General features: G+C 41.2%; 2 protein-coding genes across 2 annotated transcripts; both read left to right on the forward strand.

Annotated features, from left to right (window-relative positions):
• Positions 1-585: 585 nt before the first annotated feature.
• On the forward strand, positions 586-11,613 carry LOC311046527 (uncharacterized protein). Its single transcript, XM_084058882.1, has 12 exons — positions 586-667; positions 2,733-2,774; positions 3,227-3,541; positions 4,079-4,378; positions 5,827-6,045; positions 6,174-6,416; positions 6,509-6,619; positions 6,738-6,753; positions 8,626-8,682; positions 10,015-10,080; positions 10,279-10,312; positions 11,137-11,613. Exons 1-9 carry the CDS (start codon positions 637-639, stop codon positions 8,651-8,653), a joined length of 1,305 nt encoding a protein of 434 aa, XP_083915008.1. The 5' UTR covers positions 586-636; the 3' UTR covers positions 8,654-8,682; positions 10,015-10,080; positions 10,279-10,312; positions 11,137-11,613.
• Positions 11,614-15,335: 3,722 nt separating this feature from the next.
• On the forward strand, positions 15,336-16,346 carry LOC311047904 (UBX domain-containing protein 1-like; the record flags this gene model as incomplete). Its single annotated transcript, XM_084060853.1, has 1 exon — positions 15,336-16,346. The coding sequence occupies one exon, from the start codon at positions 15,336-15,338 to the stop codon at positions 16,344-16,346; it is 1,011 nt and encodes a 336-aa protein (XP_083916979.1).
• Positions 16,347-26,878: the final 10,532 nt, after the last annotated feature.

Below are 26,878 nucleotides of genomic sequence, written 5' to 3' on the forward strand. Positions count from 1 at the left end.
ACAGGGAACCAACCAGTAACATGGGAAAGACAGCACACACACAAGATAAGCCTTTGAAATGATTTTACTGCTGCTGAATGATGTTTAGCAGTAATGTTCGGGTGGCTTTAAAAGAGTCCATACCCACAAACGATGCAATCAACATCATTATCCATTTAAAATGTTATATCATCTTTATTTGGTGCGGATGGTCAATCTTTCTTTTATCACTTTTGGGGAGGGCCAAGGAAAAAGTATTTCTGTCAGAGAGGGTCATGACTTACTTAAGGCTATACTAGGCTAGGTCATTTTGTTTTCCCCTCCTGATAAATTTGCTTTAAGCAAGAGACAATGGAATGACATTCGTAACTCAAAAGTCTACAGAGTATGATGCTGACCCAAAAGGCACAAAAAATTGCAAATTAAGTCGTCATCATAAATAAGTATATATTTTATACCTACTTTTGATAACGTGCCAGAGCACATAACAGATGCATGTCCTCAGAGAATTCAGGACATAATGTGCATCATACCCGACAGTGTGAACTTGCTACTTGTTGATAGGCTGAGCATCTCACCACACAGGAAGTGGACACTGCAGCTAACAAGAAGCAGAGAGTCTGTATCAAACTACATAGCATTCAGTCACTTGTCAAGATGAAGTTTGCATCAACCTGCATAATATCATGTGAGTATTTCATTTCAATCTTATTTTAGTTGACTTTAATTATTACAGTTTATTCAGTTGAGGCAGAACATCAACACTTCCTTAATATTTTCTTTGCAAATGTTAAACTTTTTTACGAAACAAGGTTATTAAAGTTCTGGTTTAGTGTTTTTATGTGGAGTAAATGGAAGTCCAGGCTGGAAATAACGTACAAATGAGTCAATCTGAGGTTCTCTCAGTTACACTGTTAAAGACCTCCATACTTAACAGCAGTGGTGTGAAGTAACTTTACTCAAGTACTGTACTTTTACTTCTACTCCACTGCATCTCAGAGGCAAATATTATACTTTTACTCCACTACAATTATTTGAAATGTTTAGTTACTAGTTAGTTTGTAGATTTTGATCAATATTACAAAACCAACATTAACCACTTCAACCCTACAGTATACATTTGGGCCATTTGAAAATAGCCGATCTACAAGCTCACAATGCATCGCGATGCGACACATATGTGAGTTCATACAGTAGATCTGCTATTTTCGAAAGATTTGTACATTTTATACATTTGAAAACTTTGAGTGCATTTTGATACCAATACTTTTGTACTTTTACTCAAGTACATTTTGATTACTGGACTTTTACTTGTAACAGAGTGTTTCTACATTGCAGTATTGATACTTTTACTTAAGTAAAGACATGTAGTATTTTTTCCACCACTGCTTAACAGTGTGGTTAAAGTATGGAGGTCTGTATCATAGAAGGTCCTCACAGCTAACATTCCCTCTCACCCTGCTGTGGGGAGACCAAACTTTCTGCCAGCCTGTCAGGACCCAGTTTTTAAAAGACAAAATGTGTGAAAAAAGGAGGAAGAGATCTATAGTCATTATACAAATAATGATACTGAGAGAAACAGGAAATGAAAGAAGAAAACAGAGCAAAACACATGCGCACACAGACAGACATGCATGCATGCACAGACACAGACACACAGGGCCCTATTTTGAGCCTCTTAACTCCACCTCTTAAGTGATAATTAGGTGATAACTCCATCTTATGTGCAATCCTTATTATGCAAGGTGCGCTGAGCGCAAACAGTTAAGTAATAAGACTCACCAGCATATTTTACCCATGGGGGAGTATCCATATGTTAATTTAAGGCGCTGGCCTCGGTCCGCGAAAAAAATGGGGCTAGTGTGTTTTAGGACGAGCGTTCCGGTTTCCCCCCGGATTCCTTTTTTTCCTCACAGTTTTGTTTATTTTCAGAAGTATTATGTATGAATACTATTATGTGGATATAATCCTATAGGCTACATAATATCTTGTAAATGATCAAAATAAATATAATAGCGGATGCTTTTACTGTGAAATATGGGCAGCTATTTTTATTTATTAAAATAAAATAAAAAATGCATAAACTTAAATTAATTATTTAATCCCCTCCTGGAGGGCACCCTTGCGTGAAATTCTTGTGTATGGGTTTTCATAACCCAGCAAGCCCTAGGCAAATTACGCCACTGTTTGGAGATCAGATATTTTAGATATCTCACCGCTTAACGCATGGATAATAGCACTGCGTCTTGCTGATCTTAAAGGGAATGGCAGCGGGTACTCTAATTTGATTAGTCACCAAGGCGCTATGCGGTAAATCAGCCACTTTGAATACCACTTCAAATGAAATGCTTTATTGAAGTGAACAGAATGGAGATCTGAACTGATTAACTTACATGTACTTGAATAAAACTGTATTCAGTCAGAGTTGAAACTTGGGAATCAGGTTCCAGGTAAAAGCCCAAACTATACCCGTGGTTAAAGTGGCTTAGTCCAGTTTCTTATATAAACCAGGTGAGCCCACTTTAAACCCAGGTATCATTTGGGGAGAGGTATATTTAGGGCTGTTAAACCTGTTTGATCCCCAGACACTGAACCCCAAACTGCTCCTGATGATCACTAACATTTTGTGTCCATCTTTTGCATCTCTCTCTCTCTCTCTCTCTCTCTCTCTCTCTCTCTCTCTCTCTCTCTCTCTCTCTCTCTCTCTCCCTCTCCTTCTCTCTCTCTCTCTCTCTCTCTCTCTCTCTCTCCAGTGCTGTATTTCCTCATCTGCTGTGGACCTGCTCAAACAGATGGTGAGACAACGTCATTGCATTGCATTATGGGTAGTGATAGACAGGCCATATAATGTGTTCCTACCATCATGTTAATACACAATAAATGTTAATGTTGCTGTTATTTATTCACTATTTTGTTCCTGTCAGTATTCAATTTGAACAGCGCTGAGTCAGCAGTTGTGGGCTTGAGCCCAGTTAGAAGAACCCTAATTAATCTCTTTAGACAGATACTGCAAAAACAAAGGGGACAGAAATATGGAAAGACGTTTTAGCAGCAGTTTGGGGAGGGGGTCCTATAAGTCTTGGGAGGAGTGTTGAGTTTTTGACAAAATGCTTTAAAAAAGAGGGGGAAACAACCAGTACTGTATGTCTTAATGAAACCTTCATGCAGCTCATACTGTGTCATTTTCAAGCATTGTGACATTTTAAACAATGTAGTTTCTTGTTTTTATGTTTTTCTTTTCATTCAGTTGATCATCCAGTGAGGCTGGTCAACGGACCACACTCCTGTTCTGGCAGAGTAGAGATCTACAATGATGGCAGTTGGGGGACAGTTTGTGGCGATTACTGGGATCTGCGTGATGCCCAGGTGGTGTGTAGACAGTTAGGCTGTGGAAAGGCTCTGTCAGCAAATAGGGCTGCATCCTTCGGACCGGGTGATGAGAACATCTGGTTGGATGATGTCTGGTGTTCAGGCAGTGAATCAAGTCTCTCACAGTGCAGCCATAAAGGGTTTGGAACCCACGACTGTTATCACTTTAACGATGCTGGTGTTGTTTGTGAAGGTAAATATATAATATACACATCAAATAAATACATATTATTATTATTAAATATATTATATGAATCAACAATAACTGCAGTATTGGTATATGTGGTAGAATTTGTTAAAACTATTGAATTGACATGTTCTTTAAGGATTGTTTTGAAATGCCTTTTACTGTATGTATTTAAAGCAAAATGAGGTTTGCGTTGTGTAATTACCTAGCTATGAAAAAAAATTGGTAAAATATCTTAATCTGATGATTATAAACTGATATTCCATAGTCTCCTCATTACATTGCATAGTGAAACATGTTTCAAAGTCACTCTTTTAGCACAAACAAAAACAAACAAAGTGGATTTCTGACATTTTGTACCATTACAATCCGGATGTTACATGTTGGCAGAATCTGTTGGCTGTGTGTGTGTGTGTGTGTGTGTGTGTGTGTGTGTGTGTGTGTGTGTGCGTGCGTGCGTGCGTGCGTGCGTGCGTGCGTGCGTGCTAAAAGAGTGACCATGAGAGCTGTTTTTTAAATCCAGAGAAATGTGCTTTCCAATAGACACATCACCTGTCCTCAGCGTGTCTCCTCCATGGTTGAGTCCTGGAGCCTCAGTGACTCTGAGCTGTGAGGTTAAAGAATCATCTGCAGACTGGAGGTTCTACTGGTACAGAGCTGTTCCTAAAACATCACACAACAACTACACTCATGAGCTCTTACCTGGTAGCCTCCATGGAACTGTAGAAGGTTCCTACATCATTCATGATCCTACAGGCACAGGAGGATTTGTGTGTAGAGCTGGAAGAGGAGACCCAGTTTATTACACTAGATACAGTGAACCTCAGCATGTGTGGTCTGGTGGTGAGTGTGTCTCATAATTAGTGTGGTTTCCCTAACAGGGCAGACTATAGTACTCTATAAACTGTATTCTTTCTTTCTAGATAAACTTTATTTCGGGCTGCTACTCCTCCCACAGTTTTTTCCCCCCAATTTCGTGCCATACTGTATGTCAAAATGACCGGCTTCACCGGGAATCGTGCGCTTGTACTTTGCTAAGACATTGGTTACTTAATTGATATTGATTTATTAGTGCATTACATTTCCCCTTCCACTTTAATGGGAAAATGAAAAAACGCCCATTCAAGTATTTTTTTCTCAGAAACTGTAAAGGCTAGAGTTACAAGACTTGCAGGGGAGGTTTATAATTTAGTGCGAAATTATTATACAAAATTTTACACCAGTAGGCCTCATGGTGTACGTTTTGGCCTATAACTCTTGAACCGTAGGTCGTAAAATCAAAATGTTTGGATTCCTTGGGTCACGACGCATCTCCCCATATAGGCCACGCCCATTTGCGTCAGGATTTTTTCTCAGCTAACAAAAGTTAGCGGGAGGGGCCCGTTTTACAAAAAATGCCCAAAATCACGAACGAAACGTCCGGTCAATCCCAAATTTGAATTACACGTCAAGGGTGGTTTACTCAATGAACTTGTAGGTCGTAGAATAAAAACTTTTTGCGTCCCATTTGCGTCAGGATAGATATTTCGCCATTTTGAATTATCTTCAAAACACACTTTTAGCTCCTCCTCCCATATATTTTGTCCAAATGTCACAAAAATCGGTGCACATGATGCGATGAACATCTCCAAGTGGAATTTTGATAGTCCATACCGTTCGTCCGTAAATGGCTTCCAAAGTTAGTGGGAGGGGCCTGTCTTACAAAAAAGACCAAAAATCACCAACGAAACATCCGGTCCATCCCAAATTTGAATCACATGTCAAGGGTGCTTTACTCAACGAATCCCCAATAGCATTTCCACTTTGACCATAGGGGGCGCCACAAATGCACAAAACGTAACCGTTGGATGCAAAAACATGATTTTGGGGGGGATCAATCCTCTCAAAATGAAAAGCAAGTGATCTCAGGAGTGACATGACGATGTCATTGCCCCGCTACATTTGTGGGAGGGGCCTATTTCCTCAAATCAAAACGATCGGCACCGAATTCGAATCGCACGTCGCGCGGCGTCCGACGGTATTCCTCCAGGTGCATTCCTCGAGTCCCGGCGGCCGCGGTTGGACCCGCGACCGGCGTCGGCGCAACCACACTTTGCAATTTCCCAGAATTGCGATGCGTCTAGTTCTTAATTACTCTCGGTTGTTTTCAAGACAGCCTCACCTACTGCACTTACTTACCATTTCTCCTATTTTTGCTCACATTCTCTGATCTTGTTCTCACTTTTCCTGAGTTTAGTTAACTGTCTTAACACTGCTCTTTGTTTGACCTTTGATCCTGTGTTGTGTTTTAGATCTTCATTCTTCAGCTTCTATCACAGTGAGTTCTAACAGAACTCAACACTTCCTTTCTGAGTATTACTCAGTGAGATGTGAGGGAAACTCTGAATGGAGCGTGAAGTCCTACGGTATACAAAACAAACTATTACGTCCAGGTGAAAGTAACACAAAAGTGCACTGGTGTGAGTCTGGACTGGGAGAGTACAGCAATGCTGTCAACATCACAGTACATAGTGAGTTACTTCACTCAATACTTACTATAACAATATCGCAGCGTCAACTAATTAAAAACATGCTTTTGTATTAGTTCAGTGTGAATCCTAACATGTTGAATGTTTTTAACTTGTTAACTGTTTTACAGATGGTCCTGTCATCCTGGTGAGTCCTGTTCACCCTGTGACTGAGGGACATTCTGCCTCTCTTCAATGCAAACACACAACAGACTCGTCTCTCTCCAACGTGGACTTTTATAGAAACGAACAACTGGTCCAAACTAAAACCAATGGAGAGATGATCATACCTGCTGTATCTAAGTCTGATGAAGGATTCTACAAGTGTAACTATTCTGGAGGAGAGTCACCACAGAGCTGGATGGCAGTGAGAGGTACTGCAAACCCATTCATGTTTTACTTTTCTTTGTTGTAATTCATTGTTAATCTGCTCAACCTTCAATGACTGAATCCACTCAACCTCCAGTGACTGTACCTGTGGAACAGAGTTCTCTACATGTAGTGTGGTTGATTGTAGGACTTGTGATTCTACTGACCATTCTCCTGGTTCTGCTTTGTCGATACAGAGCATCTAAAGGTGAGAACAAGATGGTTTACATCTTTAAAGAAACTCTGTGCTGTATGTTGTCACACTGAACACATGTTTGCAGTGTAAAACACTATTTAACATGTTTTACTTTTTTTTTAAATTACAGATCCATGTTTTATCAGGTAGGTACTGATCTATGTTTATAGACTGTTCCCGATAAGGAATTTCCTTAGTCAACAGGAAGCTTATATTTACAGAGTCAACTATTACAGGTGATAAGTATAGTAGCCTATAGGGAACCAACGGTGGCCCATACTGTAGGTCAGGAGCATGTCCTGTACAGTATGTAGAGTGAGGTGGCTTGATGTAAACTTGTACATCACTTGGACATGATGCATAACATATGTCATAGGAACTTAGCTTTACCACCAAACCAACCCTTGATGCTGAGTGCCAAGCAGGGAGGTATTGGGTCCCATTTGTATAGTCTTTGGTATGAGCGGACACTCTAGCCACAAGGCCACTGAGCTTGTTACAGGGGATGGAAGGGGTTAATTATAGTAGTCACTGACAAGCTGGCGTGTATAAGGTCCAACCTAACGCTGGTGGCTATTGGGAATGGCACACAATACTAAATACTAATACATAACTATGAATATTTAAATGTTTGTTAACCAGTGCCAGCCTGAGTCTAAATCCACCATCAAACCAAGGCAACACCTCTATAGATGAAACCAGGAGAAAAGAGATGCCTTTAGGAAACACTGGTGCAGTTTGTCTGTCCCTGACACTGTATGGGCCATGAGAATTACAGTATGTGTAGGACTAGGGCAATCATTAAGATTTAACTACACCAATGTGTAGAGAATAAAAACCTTGACGAAAAAAGTGACCACTTGACTAATAACCTATAGTAGATTTTATTCACTACTACTTTATGATGCTAACTATTTATCTTGAAGTAGATCTGTCAGGACCCAGGGAACCAATCAGGATGCAGCAGCAGACCAGAGGACCAACCAGAGAGGACGTCCATATGATGGCCACTCCCCACTCCAGCATGGTCAGACTTTCAACTAATCACAATCAATCAATCAATCAATCAATCAATCAATCAATCAATCAATCAATCAATCAATCAATCAGGCATTATTTTTAATGGGAATGTTTACAGATAGTTTCAACAAACTTATCTGAACAGCAATACAATTAACAAATCAACCGACCAAAGCTAATTTAAATGAAGATTTTCAAAGTGGAAGCTGTTTGATTTAACATCATTGTAGAGATTACTTAGGTGCAGATGATATGAATTCACATATTTCTATGGTTCTTAGTTTCAGATGAGCCTACAGCTGAGTCCAGTGATGTGACATATTCACAGATTGACCTCAAAGATATGGGCAAGAAAAATAATGGTGAGCAACCAAAATAGTGGTTATTTTTAAAACACCCCACATTGTGTGTGTATGAGTGAGTTCATGTGTGTTATGATGTCATTCATGCACATGAGGATCCTATACGACAATACATTGTTTGAGAGCATGTAGGAAAAATGTTAGTCTCTTATACATTTCATGAATTAGATCAACTACTATATTGTCATATATAATCTTTATAACAGTGTAAAATCATTTGTATATGTAGTTATTAAACATAAATACAAACATTCCTAACAGAGAGTTTCCTCCACAGAGAAACCTGTTGATCCATCTGAGAGTTCTTTGTATTCTGAAGTAAAGACTGGATCACACGCAGGTATATGTATTCAATGTTTTCTCTCTGTAAATTGTTCATCTGAATATCTGACATACATTACATTTTGTTTGGGTGTAATTTGTCAAAGGTCACCGTTGTTTAAGTTAATTATGTACCTCCAACATAGCAGTATGTGTTCATTTTAAGCTATGAGCAATAAACTTCAGAAAAATGTATATTGACTTTGAAAGAAGTAGCTAAAGTGTATTGTGAATTGAACTTAATTATTCAATTTATCAACTAACAGTTCTAAACAGGTTTTAATACCTTTCTCTGACTTGTGTGTTGTGTTGTAGAACTAGATGTGACCTACACCCAGGTTAACTACCAAAACAAAGTCAAGGATAAGAAAGGTAGGTGAAATGTACATCCACCCACATGCTCTGTCAATTCACAATATACTAGGAGTTTTATCTCTAAAATGTATCTGTTCCATTGAAACATAATGAGACTAGAAAAAGCGCTCCTCGGAGCACAGGTCTCTGCCAGGTCAGGTAGGTTATTGCGGGCCAGCAATGTTCGGAATTCGCCAATCAGGATGGAATATGAAAAATCGGACAGAACCATCTTGATCACTTGACTATAGAGATAATGTGCACCGATTTGCTAGATGTTTGGACAAAATTTGTAGAAGTAACACAACATATTTTTTTGCAAAAATCGGCCTCCTGGTGGCGCTATAATAGGGCAATGTTAAAAGGATGTCATCTGTTCCTCAACGTAGTGCGAATGTGCGTGTAAAGTTTCACGGCAATCGGACACTGCGTTCATGATTTGCGCCATCAAAACGGGCCACCCGCGCAAACTTAAGATGTCAATCTTAGCCAATCAGGATGGAATATGAAAAATCAAACAGATCCGTCTTGATCACATGCCTAGAGAGATCTGCGTGAAAATTGGATAAAATCTTAATATCAAAAAATGTGTTTTACATAAGTCGGCCTCCTGGTGATGCTATAAAAGGCAGATGTGCATACAAAGTGCGCATACAAAGTTTTACACAGATCGGTGTAGTTATAGGAAAAAACACAAATCGGCCTGTTATAGCGCCACCATGAGGCTGATTTGAAAAAAAAAAGGCATTGCTTCCTCGGCCTATTGGGAATGTGTGTGCAAACTTTCACGGAAATTGCACGCTGTGTTCATGATTTGAGGCATTTTGTTCAAAACTGAGTACTCCTGCAAACTTTGGAAGACAATTTTAGGCAATCAGGATGGAATATGAAAAATTTGAAAGACCTGTTTCGTTTAATGACTATAGAGATACTGTGTACCCATTTGAAGTGATGATTGGACAAAATCTGTAGGAGTACTGTCAAAAAATGTGTTTTGCACAAATCGACCTCCTGGTGGCGCTGTAAAAGACCCATGCGAAAAAATTGGGGTAGAGGTTCTGCTCTGGCATCCAGGGAGTGTGTGTGCACAGTTTCGCTGCGTTCAAGCCAACGGTGCCGGAGATTAGCTGTACACAGACAGAATGACGCACGGACAGACGGACGGACGGACAGGGGGCAAAACATACTCTTGCCATGCCTTTCGGGCTGGCGGAGACACAAATACAGCTAGATACTAAAAAGAAAGCTATACGATTAATGTGGTTAAAGACTGAAACACTTGAATCAACACACTGTGGATGTGAATGCACTACTTAATACATAATTTCTGTTAACATTTTACGTTGACAGAATCAGCAGCTCCAGAGCAAAGTGAAGATACAGTTTATTCTCAGGTCAAAGCAGGAACATCTCTTGGTAATATTCTATCTTCTATCTTCTATATTCTATCTAATGCTGCTGATAACCATAAATACTATTTATTTATTAAATAGTAATTTCATCAAGACCTCATGTGTCACTTTGATCAACATCTTGTCTGTCATCTAAGTGTTAACAACTTACAGTTCTAAACAGGTTTTAACTTTGTTTTTTGGTTTTGTGACCCACGCCCAGGTTAACTACCCAAACAAAGACAAGAATAAGAAAGGTATGTGAAATGTATTGAATTGTATCTCTACAATGTATCTGTTCCATTGAAAATACAGCTGGATACAAACAAATACAGCTAGACAGCTATATCGTGTCATTTAAGTGTTAGTCCCCCATTACACCATTGTTAGTGGTTGTTATGACAACCAAATACCGTTAGTCAATTACACTGTCCCTCTGGGTTATGGGATCTAAACCCTGGTTGATACAGTTTAGCAGTGAGTGATCAAATGGTTGTGAAACTAACTTCATAAACCATAATGTTTGATGAATTAAGATGCAGGACTCCAGAGCTAATGGCCGTCCAAGAATGATAACTGTAACAATAATGATGTGAGCGTCCACACTGATCAATGATAAGGTTCTATGAACATGGTGACGCCCTGTAAACTGGGATGAATTCTGATTGGTTGTTAGTGTTTCTATGTTCATCAGTAGCTGTGTAACCCCGAAGATATTGTTCACCACTGTCCTTATAGTTGTGGTCTCTAATACTGTCATCCACTGGAGTTAGAATGACTTCATTCTTTACAGAGCTGAATGCCAACACATCTGTCCATTAGTGTAACCTAGCAAGATGCTTTGATGAAGGTGAAAGCAAATTATCTAATGTAATTATAATGAGAGTAAAACCATAACTTGGCTCATTCTGAAACTATGATGGGAGAAATGTAACTGTGTTGGGAGCAGCTACATAATCTCTCTGTATATAATTTATAGCTGTGACCTTATATGGAAGTTAAATTAATACTGCCAGACTGTGATATTTATTTTGAGTTTTAAGTTGAGTTTTTGAAATTATATGATGTTATTTTATTCCAGGTCGCTGAGGTCGGTGAAGAAAACAAAATGGCTGACGGGGGGAAAAAAACAGTCCTGCAGATATTAGAAGTCAATGGGCCCGATTCACTAAGCTGGTCGTAAATATCAGTGTAAATAACGTGTAAATAAAGCGACTAAAGGAGCCAAGGAGGGTGTATTTTCTTTCTCTGAGCAAAAACCATGTGCAATTCACAAAGTGGTGTGTAAATCCCTGATATGTGCGGATTACAGTTGTTCCTCAGTTTTGCCTGAAGGTCAGAGCGGCGCGTTCATATGGAAGATCCTTTACATTGCTCCACACCCCCATTTAACCTATTTTGGGCGGGAACCCCTATTTGTAACTATACCTTTCATGACGGCAACCCCTTTTGGGGTTCCTGTTGCCATGTACAGTATATAGCAACATACATTTGTTGTTATTTTTTAATAAATATTTGAAGTTTTTCAGAAAGCTTAGGTCAGGATTTAAAAGGCGTTTTTAGAATCGGCCTCAAGTCTAAATGGGTTAAGACCATAAAGCTGTTTACACTCAAGATATGGGTGTAAACAGATTTGTGAATCGGGCCCTATATGTCTTTCTTTTCTTTTCTTTTCTTTTCTTTTCTATGTATCGTATGATCTTGTTATCATCACATGGCTTTGATGTTATGTTCAAAACTAGGTACCAAGGAACTTAATTTGCCTTAATTTTCACAGTGTATTTTTTTGTATTATATTTTCAAATGTTACTTTTGTTATGCTTACAAAATGTGTATACGTTGTTTTAAATAGTTAATGTCAATGTCAATGATTTGAATTCATGCTCCAAATGTAAGTGCTACAGATGACACCCACCCACGGACCACACATGTAAATAATCTTATAGCCATTTCTGATGAAATATATTTACTGTGCATTGTCTCTGTCAAATGAACAAATACAATAAATCAATATTCTGGTCATTTGAACTCACTGAACATTCTTAAAGCTGCATTGTGTGCTCAGCCTGGTCACCAGAGAAACACATCACTATCAACACTGTATGAAATGTTTTAACCCACCAAAACTGATGGTCAAGAACGAACACACAAACACACACACACACACACACACACACACACACACACACACACACACACACACACACACACACAGACACTATGTGGGCTGATAGCGAGCTAAAATAAAATAACTTCTCCTAAAGACATTGGTTTGGAGTGAAAAGGGTCAAATGTCAATGTCATAATTACATAATCATCTTATCTCAGGACTGAAAATGTGTAGAAGAAGACAAGTTGGTGACTTTTTTAGTAGCCAATTATTTTTACTCTTTTTTTCTCCCAGTTTAGTCATTATGCTAATTGTTTCCTCTGTTGCTGTTGTACCTTGCTGGCTCACGTGCCAGTGAGGATCCCCCACCGGAAGGACGTAGAGCCTTTGTCATAGTCCTCTCGTGCAACATTCCCCGCTGACAGGCTGGCAAGCCTATATAGTCCGTGCAGCGACAAATATCACCCTCCTCACACGGCTTTCCTCTCCCACTCTGAGAGTTTGTACACTCTCAGAGTTATGGGGTCCTTAAAAATATATATCATTTGAGAACCATTGTGAACAGAGCCTTAATTAGTATAAGTGAGGAAAGTAAGGAAGAGGCCCAATTGCTACTGTATGGCTACAGTACCTAGAGCCTATTGCGTATTGGTGGATTCAAACTCCTAGACTCCACAGTGGTGGAGAGATACTTTACCCCTGTGTTATACCTGAGCACCCAGTAATTTCTACTAAACCCCGCATTATAAGACATGTGTTTATACCCGCACTGAATGAGATCACATCTTTATCTCTTCCTTCAAAGAAATAGGAAATAAGAACACAAGTTAAAGAAAAAAACATGCTGATCTCACGGCATGAAGTGTAACTTCTATCGTACCCCATCACTCTCCCTGTGTGTGTGTGTGTGTGTGTGTGTGTGTGTGTGTGTGTGTGTGTGTGTGTGTGTGTGTGTGTTAGAAAGTTATAGATCAACGGTTTTCACTTACAGTTTAGTTTGTGTGTGCGTGCGTGCGTGCGTGCGTGCGTGTACATCTGTGTGTGGGCACACATTGCAGCCAAACACTGCTCTAGCACCTGCCCACTTGCCTTCAAGAGGAAGTGCCCTTTTAACCACATGAATGCTAGTGTCGCTATTCTTGTCACGGTGCGAGGCAGGGAGGTGTAGGACCCAAGTGCGAGATGAGAGGCAGGGGCAATGCAGCTCGAATTAAAGTGTTTATTAACACCAGACAAAGGGAGTAGGCAGCAATCAACGTCAGGTACAGGCAAAGTCAGTCACCGGGTAATCAGACATAACAGAAAGAGACAATACAGGAGTATGGGAAAACTAGAAAAGCTAAGGGAAAAATAACACTAGGCAACAAAAAGTCAGGAGACAAAGACTAGCATAATCTCACACAACTACAATCAACGAACCAACAGGGATTTGAAGCAAACAGAGGACTTAAATAGACACAGGACTAACTGGACACAGGTGAACTCAAAGACAATCAACACAGGGATTGGCTGGGAGACTAACAGGACACAGGTGGAGAACAAACTAATCAAAAGGAGGTGAGACAAGACAGGTAGCAACAACTAGACAGGAGACAGGAAAACTAGGAACATAACTACACAATAAAAGTACAAGGAGAACCAAGGCAAATGGCAACAGAGTTACAACAATGCAAGAATACATACAGATCATCATGAACAATGGCCTACACAGGCCTACAGAACAAAGAGTTCAACACCATATAAGGGCATTCAAGGTCCAAATAATAAAGTCACCGTCCACGGCCCGAGGAGCGGACCGTGACAATTCTAGGGTAAAAAACGAATAAACTGACCTACAAGCTCACAATGTGTTGCAACACAACAAATTGTGAGCTTGCAGATCAGCTATTTTTGGTGAATGGATTTAGTGTAGTGGGAAATACTAGCAGACCCTAGTACAGAGCCCTGGGGGATTAACTAAATAGAAGTGGTTATTGTCTACATATGTCATTTAATGTGTTTGTGGGACTTGAGTTTGAAATTCACCATATACAGTATCGTCGCTGTCGTGTGGAAACCTGTACTGTATGTGTCCAAAACTGTTACTTTTCAGCATTCCAATTCAAACATATCAAAAGTAGCAGATACAAGCTTAAAATGTGTCGCTTCGTGTCGCGTATCAAAGCTTGTGGATCTGCTACCTTTGATGATTTTGTGTGACGCATGTAGTATGATCAAGTAGGTAAACACAAAAGGTTAGAATATGGAGATTCTGCCCGACAACAACGATATATATATATCGTTGCTTTTGTGTGGAAACCTCCATATAGTCCACATAGGTCCAGTAATATAGTTCCACCAAATAGTTGCACCTTTGATGCATATACTTGATAATTGTAAAACAAGACCAGGTTAGGGTTAGGGTTCACATGACGTGTCAGCCTGTGTCTATGCCCATGTATGGACGAAAGGGGGACAGACTTTTATGGCTGGGGCCTGAAGACAAAGTGACCATGCCCATATATGGAGAAAACAGGTACAAAGCCTCATGTAAGCCAGACCCCCTGGGTCCGGCAAAAATCCCACCCAGTGTGAAGTGAGCGGTGTTATTTAGAAACAACAGTGGTCATCACAGTGATGGAAGCTCACTTTTTAAAAAAAAGGATTTTTTGAAGTGCGTGGTGATATTTATAGGTTGTTATTTCATCATGCGTCTCGCTAGCCAATCAAAGCAAAGGGTCTGAATAGAGTCAGCCAATCACGGTACGGCGAAAAGGGTGTGAATAGAGTCAGCCAATCACAGTACAGGGAAAGACGAATTCCCAACCCCGCTTATAGGAGCGGCTACACCGCTCAAAAATGTGATGCAAAGACATTGTTGTGGTGAAGTACAGTTGGTCTCATATACTGTAGGTCACATTTCTAGACATCATCACTACGTACGTCGCTCCCTTTCTGCCATGTGACGTCATCCATCCAAATATGGACGTACTCTACCGCTGCGCCCATATATGGACAGTTACTTCACAGCAAGAATCGTATAAAAGGAACGGGAAAATCCTGAGATAGGGAAATCTATTCTGATCGGTCTATCGTACGTTTTACTGGGATTCGACTCTGAACCGTGTGATTCAAAGGCCCCCATATTGCTCTACTGACTGAGCTGCCCGGAAGACACTTGGAAGTCAAAGATGGTAGAACAAACGACTCTAGAGTCCCTGTTGGAGATGGGCTTTGGGAAGAACAGTGCAGAGAAGGCGGTGGCGAGCACAGGGAACCAGGGAATCGAACGAGCCATGGACTGGTTACAGGAGCACCAGAACGACCCGGACATCGACGAGCCCTACGTAGCTCCTGTAGGGAATGTCCTCGGGGCTGCAGCAGCAGCAGCAGAAGCAGCAGCGGCAGCGGCAGCAGCGGCAGACAGCCAGGCCGGCGCGGCAGCACAGCCCACGGCAGCGGGGACAATATTCGACACGGTGTGCGTGACGGAGACGGCGCGAAAGACGGAGGAGAAGCGCGAGAAGGTGAAAAAGCTGGAGGAGCTCATGCGGGCGAAACAGGCGGAGCGCGTCGAGAGGGAGCGGGTGGAGGAGGTGGAGCGCGAGAAGCAGCGGAGGAGGCAGGGCCAGGAGCTGACACACGCCCGCCAGAAGCTGCAGGACGAGGAGAGGATGAAGCTGGTGGAGCTGCAGCGGCGAGAGAAGATGGAGGACAAGATCGCCAAGGAGCGGGTGAAGGAGAAGATAGCGCGCGACCGAGAGGAGAGGTTGCGGAGGTCCTCCGGTGCCGCCGTCGACGAGTCCCCCACTCCCGCGGCGGACACGTCGTCGCCGCCCACCAGCGAGGCTCCTCCCCCGTCCGCCAGGAAGGAGTACGACGAGAGCCGGATCCAGGTGCGTCTGCTGGACGGCTCGGCCATCACGGCCGTCTTCAAGGCCCAGGAGTCTCTGGCGGCCGTGCGCGTCTACGTGCAGACCAAGTCGGGGCCCGAGGGCCAGGACTTCAACCTGCTGTCGCCGTACCCGCGCCACGTGTACACCGAGATGGACATGGAGAAGCCCCTCAGAGAGCTGGGCCTGGTGCCTTCGGCCGTGCTGATCGTCACCAAGAAGTCTCCGGCCAGACAAAGAGGGTCCTTTTCACAGGCTTTGCAAGGAGCAGACTTTGGTATCCAGGACGCCGGTTCTCGTGGTCCTTGAGGGGGGGGTTCAAGGGGGTCCCCAACAAAAGGTGTAAAGCTGTGATCTTGTATATCTGCTAGTTTTGAACATTTAAAAAAAAATCTTGATATTGTTTGAAGAATTTTGAAGAATTTTGCATTTTTTAAACACATCTTCTGGGGGTCCCTGGCACAAAACATTTTCAGACGGGGGTCCGCGGCCAAATGTATATAAATTTACGGGTCCTTGGCATGAAAAAGGTTGAAAACCACTGCAGTAGGACACTGGCTCTCATAACGTCGGGTCCGGGGACCACCGGGTCCGTCTCAAGAGACTACCTCAGCGCAAAAGAAGGACTTTTCCCATGAGGGTAACCCACTTCGCAGGGTCATTCCATTAAGTTTAACTGTACAAACTGTACAAAGGCTTGGGCTGTGTTCACGTTGCATGAATCCTATATGGTCTTGCTGGACAATTTCTGCAAAGACACTATTTGAATTAGAAATCTGGTGATACGGATTGATTTGAATTAAAATAGTAATATCAACACACTTTTTATTTATAAAAACAGAAAGAAAATGTTACGACAATTGTCATAAGCAACTCGTTTGCATTAGTCGTGTGGAAAGAAAGAGTGCCTTTGAAATCTTGTTTCACTGTGCAGTGTAATTGAATGAGGAGACTGGTTGGATAGTACATTTTTGACCTGCGGATTAACGACTGAAGATAATGTTGGCAATATTATGGAGTTCCATCATGGCAAAGTAATACACATCGTGCAATTTTTGTTCTTTAACTGTGTCATACAGTAGTTACTCCTGAGGTTTACTTTTATGCTTGAATGAGTGTCTTTCCTTTGTTAATAGCACTGGGTAGAAATCACACTGTAACAACCATCGAGGGTTTCTTCCAATGCTTTCCCCCCCAATTCTTAGCTTCCCCCCTTTTTCTCCAGATTTAGTCGCTCTGCCGATTCTCTCTTGTACTGTAGTCCCTTGTCGTTGGTGACCCCTACAGGTTGGTTTGTTAGGGAGGTTGTAGAAACATGTCCCCTCTCGTAGCACGTTAAGTCACAAGCTGTTTTTTTTTAAATCTGACAGCAGGAGATATTTTTTTTCCTTCTTTTTTTTCTGGTTGGTCCCTATAATGTTCTCTGGGAAGCAGTGGTGTAAAGTAACTAAGTACATTTACTCGAGTACTGTACTGTGTCGCGATGCGACGCATTGTGAGCTTGTAGATCTGCTATTTTCAAAAGATTTGTATACATTTGAAAACTTGAAATGGGACATTCTGCACAATGAGTACTTTAAGTAAATTTTGATGCCAATACTTTTGTACTTTTACTCAAGATCATTTTGAATTCTGGACTTTCACTTGTAACGGAGTATTTCTACATTGCAGTATTGATACTTTTACTTAAGTAAAGCAATTGAGTACTTTTCCCACCACATTCCCTCCACTTACGCAATACCCATTGTACCCACTGATGGATAATTTATAATAAATAGTTTATAAGATTATAATTATTGTATGATTATTGTATTGTATCACTTTGGATAATTGCATAAAGTATGATGTATTTGCTCAGAAGGGACCGTTCTGTGACTGCTAAGATAAGATGTCCTTGCTCTCTGGCCTACTCTTTCTTACCCATGAAAGTTGTGGCTACAGTTTATCTATGATGCCTTAGAACAGGTTACCTTGCCACCAAAATGAGCCTTTGCCCCTGTTAATGTTGATATTATATTGTGGGTGGGCTTAATAAGAGATAAACTGTCTGTTATAATGCTGAACATTTTGTATTACCAGTAGAGAATATTTTTGCCTGTACCACCTTGTCTCTCCTGTGCAAATAATCCAGTAAACCTGATTATTATTTGAGACTGACTCCGTGTTACTTCTTTTTACGGTAATCCTTTTTGAAAGCGTACAAACCTGGTTTTCCTAAGTTATCACCCACCATACCTGTACTTAGTGCAATACCCATTGTCATAGTACTTGGAAGCCAGCCTATGATGTCATATTGGTGACATCAGTCATCTCCATATATGGGCATTAAATGGGACATGACAGGCAGACAGACAGATAAACAGATATCTCCATATATGGGCATTAAATGGGACAAAGACAGGCATACATATACAGTGTTTTTTTGGGGCGGTGTAGCCGCCCCCTATAAGTGAGTTTTGGACACCGACCAAAAGATTTGTATACCCCCTAACCCTTCCATTGTTAATGCAAATCGATACTTTTGCAAAGTCAGCCAATCACATTACAGCTAGTGTCATCACCACTAACTGTAATGTGATTGGCTGACTTTGCAAATTCAGGACTGTGATTGGCTAGCGAAACACATGACACATGTGCAGCCCTATGAATAGCAGTAAGGACTTTAAAAAAAGTCATTTATCCTTTTTTCAAAGTGAGTCATGTTGTGATGACCACACACCGCCCACTTCACACTGGGTGTGATTTTTATTTTCTGTCTGGACAGAGATTATTTCAATGCATTTATAGATAGATTTCACTATATTTATAGAGGCCTCTATTTGAAAAGATCTTTCAAAGATATTTTCATAGACAGTTGTCTATGAGTGGGGACCAGTGTTGCCAGGTCTGCTTATTGTAATTCTCCCCCAAGATTTTATTTGAAAATAGCAGATCTACAAGCACACAACGTGTCGCGATGCGACGCGTTGTGAGCTTGTAGATCAGCAATTTTCAAATAGCTGACGTATGTTTAAGGTGCTCATGTGGCTCCATAGTCGCTTCTTTTGGCCTTGTTTTCCTAGACCCATGGTTGCTTGTTTCTGTCACAGAATCTGGCAACACTGGTGGGGACATAGGCTAACAGTGAAGAGAGTGAAACCTATGATCCTAATAGTCATTTGCACATCCAGCTTCTCGCTCTAGCACGCACGCACGTACGTAGCACGAACGCGCACACACACACACACACACACACACACACACACACACACACACACACACACACACGCTCCACTGATCCCATCCCCCCCAGATTCGGCACAAACAATCAATTCTACCGTTATGCCACCAAATTGTGGAATGCCCTACTATACCACCAGCCACCAAAAAGTGTGACTCCCTACCCTCCTTCAAAACCTGTCTGCAATAGGCTCTGATTCACAGCAGCCATTTTATGAAGACATTCACAGGTGTTACCAATGATACTAATGAAGGCTCCGTTCCATTCTGGTCAAACGGAGTCAGGGTGCTGATATTGTGCATGTTGGCTCACTGGAAACACTCTGTTACACCAGTGGGTCTAAAGTTGGGGTCCAGGGACCCTCATGGGCTTCCAAATGGCCCCTTACAGATGTGTAACTCTGAGAGTGTACAAATGGAACCAAATGGACCCGTAAGGGTCCATTTGGTTCCATTTGTACACTCTCAGAGTTATGGGGGTCGTGGAAACCACTGTGCTAGACAAAATGGAACAGAGCCTTCATTAGTATCATTGGTAACACCTGTGAAAGAAGTGATAATATGGCTGCTGTTCATAGAGCCTATCTGCAACTGGACCTAGACAAGTCTTCTAGCTTGCCAAAAGAAATTACCCACCACTGTTTTTCTGTAAATTTATGTTTACTGCTCCTAGTATTGATGATTTGTTGTATAGTATTGCGTTATATGTCTTGATGAATTGAATACATCGGACCTCAATGGAAACACGCCCTCGGGGCTTTTTGTGTTACGCCAGTCCGGTCCAGTCCGGTCCAGTCCAGAGAGACTTGGGGGCTCTGTGTTAACCCATTAAGACCGGGAACTCATCTGTATCATTTTAGATGTCTTTACCTATTCAAAAATAGCAGATCTACAAGCTCATAGCACGTAGATCTATGATCATATAGCTCATTCAAACGTAGATGAATGCATAGGATTAGTCTGACATGTTCACACCCAACTGACCTGTACCTGTACATCTTAAGTCTTAAACCAGGGGTGATGCAACTTTGATGGTGGAGAAGGCCACTATATTTCCACAATCACTCCAGAGGGCCACATTGCATATACTGTCAGAGGGCAGACACCTCTTGTCTCTATAATTTAAACTTTTTTTCGTAAATGAATGCCATACTTCGCCATTCTATCACACAAAAGTAGCTACACAAAAGTTGCATAAATAGACGATCTACAAGCTCAAAACGCGTCGCAGCGCGTTTTGAGCTCGTAGATCTACTATTTTTGCTATCTTTGAATCGGAATCCTGTTTTTCTTTTTGCTATTTTTGAATTGGAATCCTGAAAAGTAACATTTTTATTTAATTTCAAATGCATTTATTTATACTTATGTTATAAAGAATGCATCACATGGATGCGCCTGGGATGTATAATCAGTGTTGTAGCCTGGGGTCATAGGGTGTTTCGGGTCTCGCAACATACACCCTCGCCCAGGTGACCCAGCCGGGGTTGATCAAGCTCCAACTTACATCCCAGGTAGCTACCCGCGGTCAGTCCTCTTAGGGAAAGACAGGGGCAATCAGTCCGCTTCTCCGGAACTACTCTAACTGAACACGGGGAGGCTCTGGCACGTGGAGGGACTAGGCTCTGTGGGTGGCCTCCTGGCCTGAGTGCTGTACCAGATCCGTTGCACCAGAACAAAGGGTAAAGGGAGAGTGTTTATTTTGTGCAATTAATCCACATGAATTTAAACTGCTGTTTGTATTATGAGTACATACCTAAGCACCATTATAACGAGGCAATGGAGTGACTGAATTATTTCAACAACTTTCAACCTAGCATATTTCTATTTAGGGCAAAAACATTATTCTTTTTAAATGTCGGAAGCATGTTTATACATTTTCAATAATGTTCAAAAATAGCAGATCTGCAATGTGTCAACGCAATTGTGAGCTTGTTGCCATTTTTGAACATTTGTTGAAAGCATATCACATTGTTATCTGTCCCAGGATGCTTGGTGCTGTTTTCATTTGTCAGAAACATGTGTTGTGTTCTCACACACAAGCTTTCCATGCCGTGTGTGTGCATGCGTGTGTGCGTGTGTGTGTGTGCGTGCGTGCGTGCGTGCGTCTGTGTGTGAGTGGTCCTGTGAAAAAGTAAGTACACCCGTGAAAGGTGTGAAATAGCTCTATATTTAGTTTATTCAGTAACAGGGTGTCCTGGTGACCCCGTCTCTCCAGTTCTGTAGTAAGCAGAAAATACATCTTCAGATCAGGACACCAATTTGATCCAATCAAGAGAGAGAACTCTTACAGCAGGGGTCGGCAACCTGTTTGACATGAAGTGCCATGTTTTTATTTTGTTGATAGTGAGTGTCACCATATCAACATTAAATTGAATTATATGACACCACATAAAAGTGAAATATTTCCAACAGATTTTGATTTCCTATATATATATATAACAACCTTGGAATTATTTTCCTTCTTTGGAAATATTTTCTTTGACATCAGGACATGGTAATGACCCAGATCAATCCACCTATCTCCCAGATTCCCTCCCAATTCAGAGTTTACATGTTTATGTATTGGATTGGTGTAACTGAGTTGTTGTTGTTGTTGTTGTTGTTTTTTTGCCTTCTTGTGCCCATAGCCGCGGGAAGACCTTTTAGGTTAGGGGTGCAGTATGCGCACCTCATGCACGTGCACGGGTTTAGCGGGTCCGGGTGGATTGGTCTGGGCCTATAAACACATGCAGCCAAGTCCAATGGGCTGAGGAGCAGACTGTGACAGGAGCAACATGGATGGTTCTGTGATGATAAACTGGCAGGGGCGTCACGGCCAGTGTGTACGACGCGACACCCTCACTCTCACAGATCCGTGATTTCATACCCCCCACTTTTTGAAAAAATAAAAAAAAGTATAATAATAATTAATTTTATTTTATTTTATGATACATTGGTAAAATCAGGCAAAAATAAGAATTAAATAACCTAACCCTAACCCCAAAACCGAAATAAAGTAACCAAAACACGAAAAAAACGAACAAAATCCACCCAAAAAACGCACAATTTTGAAAATACAAAATTTGTTTACATTTGACAGTTACAAAACGTTTTTCACAATTTTTCAAAAATAGCAGATCTACAAGCTCATAGCTCATAGCTCAAGCTCATAGCGCGGCACCGAGTGCGCGCTATGAGCTTGTATATCTGCTATTTTTGAATAGCCAAAGTGTAAAATAAGGGGTATAGTCCACCGAAAGTCCACCCCCCCCCCCCCACCATCTGAGAGCCTATGTGACGTCCCTGTAAACTGGTCAGGTTCTGAGGCAGCAGAAACCACCATGCTACTTTTAATATTTCACCAAACGAGTGCCCTGGCATCGAGGCCAAATAACTCAGCCTTGGATATGGACTGAATATTCAGGACAGGTGCAAAAGCCCCACGAGAGCGATGGGATATCTCTGACTTGTGGAAAATTGAAAGTGCACAGATGGCAACAGCTCCACGATATATCTGTGCCAGAGGACACAGTCAAACATAGCTAACTAATCTTTAACTTTCCTAAAGATTAAGAATAGCTCACTTCATTGATTACCTGGCATATATCTATTTTTTTTAAATACATGTCTTAACCCATTAAGACCGGGAATGCATCTGTGTCATTTTTAGATTTCTTTGGGCTATTCAAAAATCGTGAAAATGTTTCCAAGTCTTTGAATATAGGCTATACATATTTTTTTTAAAGCGAACATTTTTGATGGGGGTCCCTGGAACAAAATATTTTGAGATGGGGGTCCGCGGTGAAATACATATAATTTTGGGGGTCCTTGACATGACAAAGGTTTTGTTCCAGGGACCCTCCAGAAGCAAAGATTTGAGTTAAAAATGTTGTTTCAAAAAAATATATATATATATTCAAAGATTTGCACACATCTTCACGATAAAAACAAAACGGCAGATCTACAAGCTCATAGTGCGGCACTCGGTGCCGCGCTATGAGCTTGTATATCTGCTATTTTTGAATAGCCAAAGTGTGAAATAATGGTTATAGCTAATATAAATCTGAAATGACACAGATGCGTTCCTGGTCTTAAAGGGTGAAAAACCTACTACTATGGGACGCAGCAGCAGCAGGCTTTCCCACAAACTATTGATAGAAGTTGGCACAAAATGAAACGTTCATGACCTTGCGCTGAAATATAAAGTGAAGCCATCCTGTCCCTGAGTGACACACATCTCGCTTTGAGGATGGATGCCATTCATGTTGCCCTCACCTGCTGATGTTGCTGTGCTGTCTGTCTGGGAGGACAGTGGTTCAGGGACACCATGGAACGGTCAGCGATATGGAGGTACAGTATAGGCACTGGCAGTGGTGTAAAGTAACTAAGTACATTCACTCAAGTACTGTACTTAAGTACAATTTTGAGGTATTTTTTTTTTTTTACTTTACTGGAGTATTTCCAATTTTCAGTACTTTTACTTCTGCTCCACCACTATCTAAAAGAGGAAAATATTGTACTTTTACTCCACTACTAAAAACTTTAGTTACTAGTTACTTTGTAGATTTTGATTATTATTATTACTAAACCTACTGTACATTAACCACTTAAGCTCTGCATACATTTCGGCCACAAAAGATGTTTATACATTCGAAAACTTGAAATGGGACATATTCTGCCTAATGCGTACTTTCTACTGTTGGTACTTTAAGTACATTTTCATACCAAACTTTTTGTACTTTTACTCAAGTAAAGTTTTGAATTCCGGACTTTTACTTGTAACGGAGTACTTCTACAGTGCAGTATTGATACTTTTACTTAAGTAAACATTTGAGTACTTTTTCCACCACTGGAGGTAGGTTGGAGAAAGCAGCTCCAGCTCCACCCCAGACCTCTGGACTGAACTGGTGAGACTGAGAGACGAGGTGACGGATATTAAAGCAGCACTATGTAACTTTCCTCTTCTATTTCCTGTACACGTGCTGGGATTTTTACCATTGAGCCCATAGATATAGAAACCTAGACACCTCATTGGCCTCTGCAGTTCGTTGGAGCAACTGGTATCGCGGCCGCCATTTTAGAGTAGGCAAGCTGACACTCAAAGTGACTACTGGCCAATCACAGCACGTTGACTACTGGCCAATCACAGCGTGTCTAACTGACTTTTGCTGCCTCTTACGAAAAGACCCGCCCCCATCTGCCTCTGATTGGCCTACCGAACACCCCCTTCTGTGACACACGCGGAACCTTTCCTACTCTAAAATGGCGCCCGAGATGCCAATCCCTCAGAGCCGAAGGAGGCGTCTACCTTTATATGTCTATGATTGAGCCTGCTTGCTCAGGGGATAAATTGAACTCGACCATGAGGTAAAAATTGGTGTCAGATCCTATAGCCTCAAAAGATCCTTTTTTTTGTTTTACATTAGGTGGCCTCCTAGTGTTGCTATAAAAGGCAGATGTGAAAAATGCAGGGCAAAGGTTTTTCCTTGGCCTCTATGAAGTGCACATACAAAGTTTTACACAGATTGGTGCAGTTATAGGTAAAACCACGAATCAGTCGGCCTGTGATAGCGCCACCATGAGGCTGATTTGAACATTTTCAAGTGGCATTTCTTCCTCGGCCTAGTGGGAATGTGCGTGCAAAATTTCACGGAAATTGCACGCTGTGTTCATGATTTGAGGCATTTTGTTCACTCTTGCAAACTTTGGACACCATTTTTAGCCAATCAGGATGGAATATGAGAAATCTGAAAGACCAATTTGGTTTAATGACAATAGAGATACTGTGTACCAATTTGCGTGATGTTTGCACAAAATCTGTAGGAATACTGTCAATTTTTGTTTGTGCAAAAATCTGCCTCCTGGTGGCGCTATAACAGGCCCATGTGAAAACGTTGGGGCAGAGGTTCTGCTCTCTCATCCTGGGAGTTTGTGTGCACAGTTTCGCTGCGATCAAGCCAACTGTGTCGGAGATTAGCTGTACACAGACGGACGGACGGTCCGGATAGGGTGCAAAACATAGTCTCCGCCATGCCTTTCGGCCTGGCGGAGACAATGATGGACATAGCTTGTCTTTATTACAATGAGTTACGCTCTACTGTGGCTCTGGGCATTGTCTCATTATGCAGCACAAACAAAGAAACCGGGCAATTATTTTATTTGCTTTGACATATTTATGATATGACAGACAGTACACACCCTTCAGGTCCTCATGTTGTTGACTATAAATGCTGGCTCATTACCTTATAAATAGCTGGGGGGTAATTCAGTTGGTACATCAAACAAGATAAAAGATAGAAATAACAAAACCAGAGGCCCATGATCCAAAATAGAAGGATCTGGTTATTAATCACAATACATGCACCAGGCACGGACTGGCACAGAAAATCGGCCATGGCATTTGTGATCTTCACCGGCCCATAGCGGGGGTCGGCCGCGTGGGCGCCGAAAAATTGAAGTTAATTGGTTAAAAATGGTTAAAAATGTCTTGAAAATTTGTTTTTTGGTGACTTTATTTCGGTTTTAGGGTTGGCCGCGGCCCCAGACTGCCCGGCCCTTCTGGCATCTGCCAGAAGTGCCAGACCGTCCAATCCGGGCCTGTTCCTGGGGTTCTGACCAAAAGGCAATATGTGCCTTCATGGGAGTGAGACTGTGTTGGAACAACGTATGGGGAAAATAACAAAATGTGTGATAACCATGAAAAAGCTGCTCCTGTGGAAAGGTTATCATACTGTATATTTATTTACTCGTATTGACCCTATGAACAATTTAATATAGGTTTGGTTTTGCCCACTCTTTCGATAATCATTGCTCAATTTTGGGGCTCTGGCTCATGGACTATGTGAGGAGACTGTTCAATGACCTCCATTCTTTTCTAAATGAGAGTAAAATGTTCAGAAGTCTTCATAGCTCACAAGGACAAATGTCTGCAGTGTCCCTAAATACACTGAACCCTGACCTGTATGTCTCTTTCCAAAGTGTATTCTTCTCACACACATGTACACGATTATACTCTTTCAAGTAGCAATTCATAAATGAACTCTTTGTCAATATATTTCATACATAAGCCTGAATGTATAATCTGACTTCCATTATATTTAAATATACTTTTTTAATTGTATGATGTTTACACAATAATTCTTATGACCTTTTTAACCTCGTCCATGACAAATATAGATATATTATAATAACAAACTGAAACCAACATTACACTAATACCTACAGTAGTGATATTATGGCTTGATAAAAGTAGGTACATTGTTTGAATAAGTTGTAGATATTGGGGTCAATAGCTGATCCGACAAATATTCAAATGAATTACTATTATTTAGGAAACTGTGAAATTATATATATTAATTATATATATTTGTTATGTTATGTTATATATCACAAATTATTATCTGTTAAATGTATGCATTTTAACAAGTTAAAATAACAGGGTAAGTGATGGAGAACATTTAAAGCAACAAGGAGAACATTTTAGCAACAAGGATAACGAATACAGCCTATAGCTGTTGTGAGCAGAGGGCCATTTACAGTACATGTGGACCATTTCTAATCACTCATGAACAACGAGGTGCATTGTTAACATCTGGTGTAAAAACCTTTACATTCACAGCCTAAAACACATTTTAACAAACAAG

This window comes from Gymnoscopelus microlampas (assembly GCF_963454915.1).
Source record: "Gymnoscopelus microlampas genome assembly, chromosome: 6".
Taxonomy (NCBI): domain Eukaryota; kingdom Metazoa; phylum Chordata; class Actinopteri; order Myctophiformes; family Myctophidae; genus Gymnoscopelus; species Gymnoscopelus microlampas.

Coding starts and splice junctions, on each gene's coding strand:
- LOC311046527 (XM_084058882.1), top strand. CDS start 637: ATGAAGTTTGCATCAACCTGCATAATATCAT. Junction 2,775..3,226: donor TGGACCTGCTCAAACAGATG/GTGAGACAACGT, acceptor CTTTTCATTCAG/TTGATCATCCAGTGAGGCTG. Junction 6,046..6,173: donor TGTCAACATCACAGTACATA/GTGAGTTACTTC, acceptor ACTGTTTTACAG/ATGGTCCTGTCATCCTGGTG.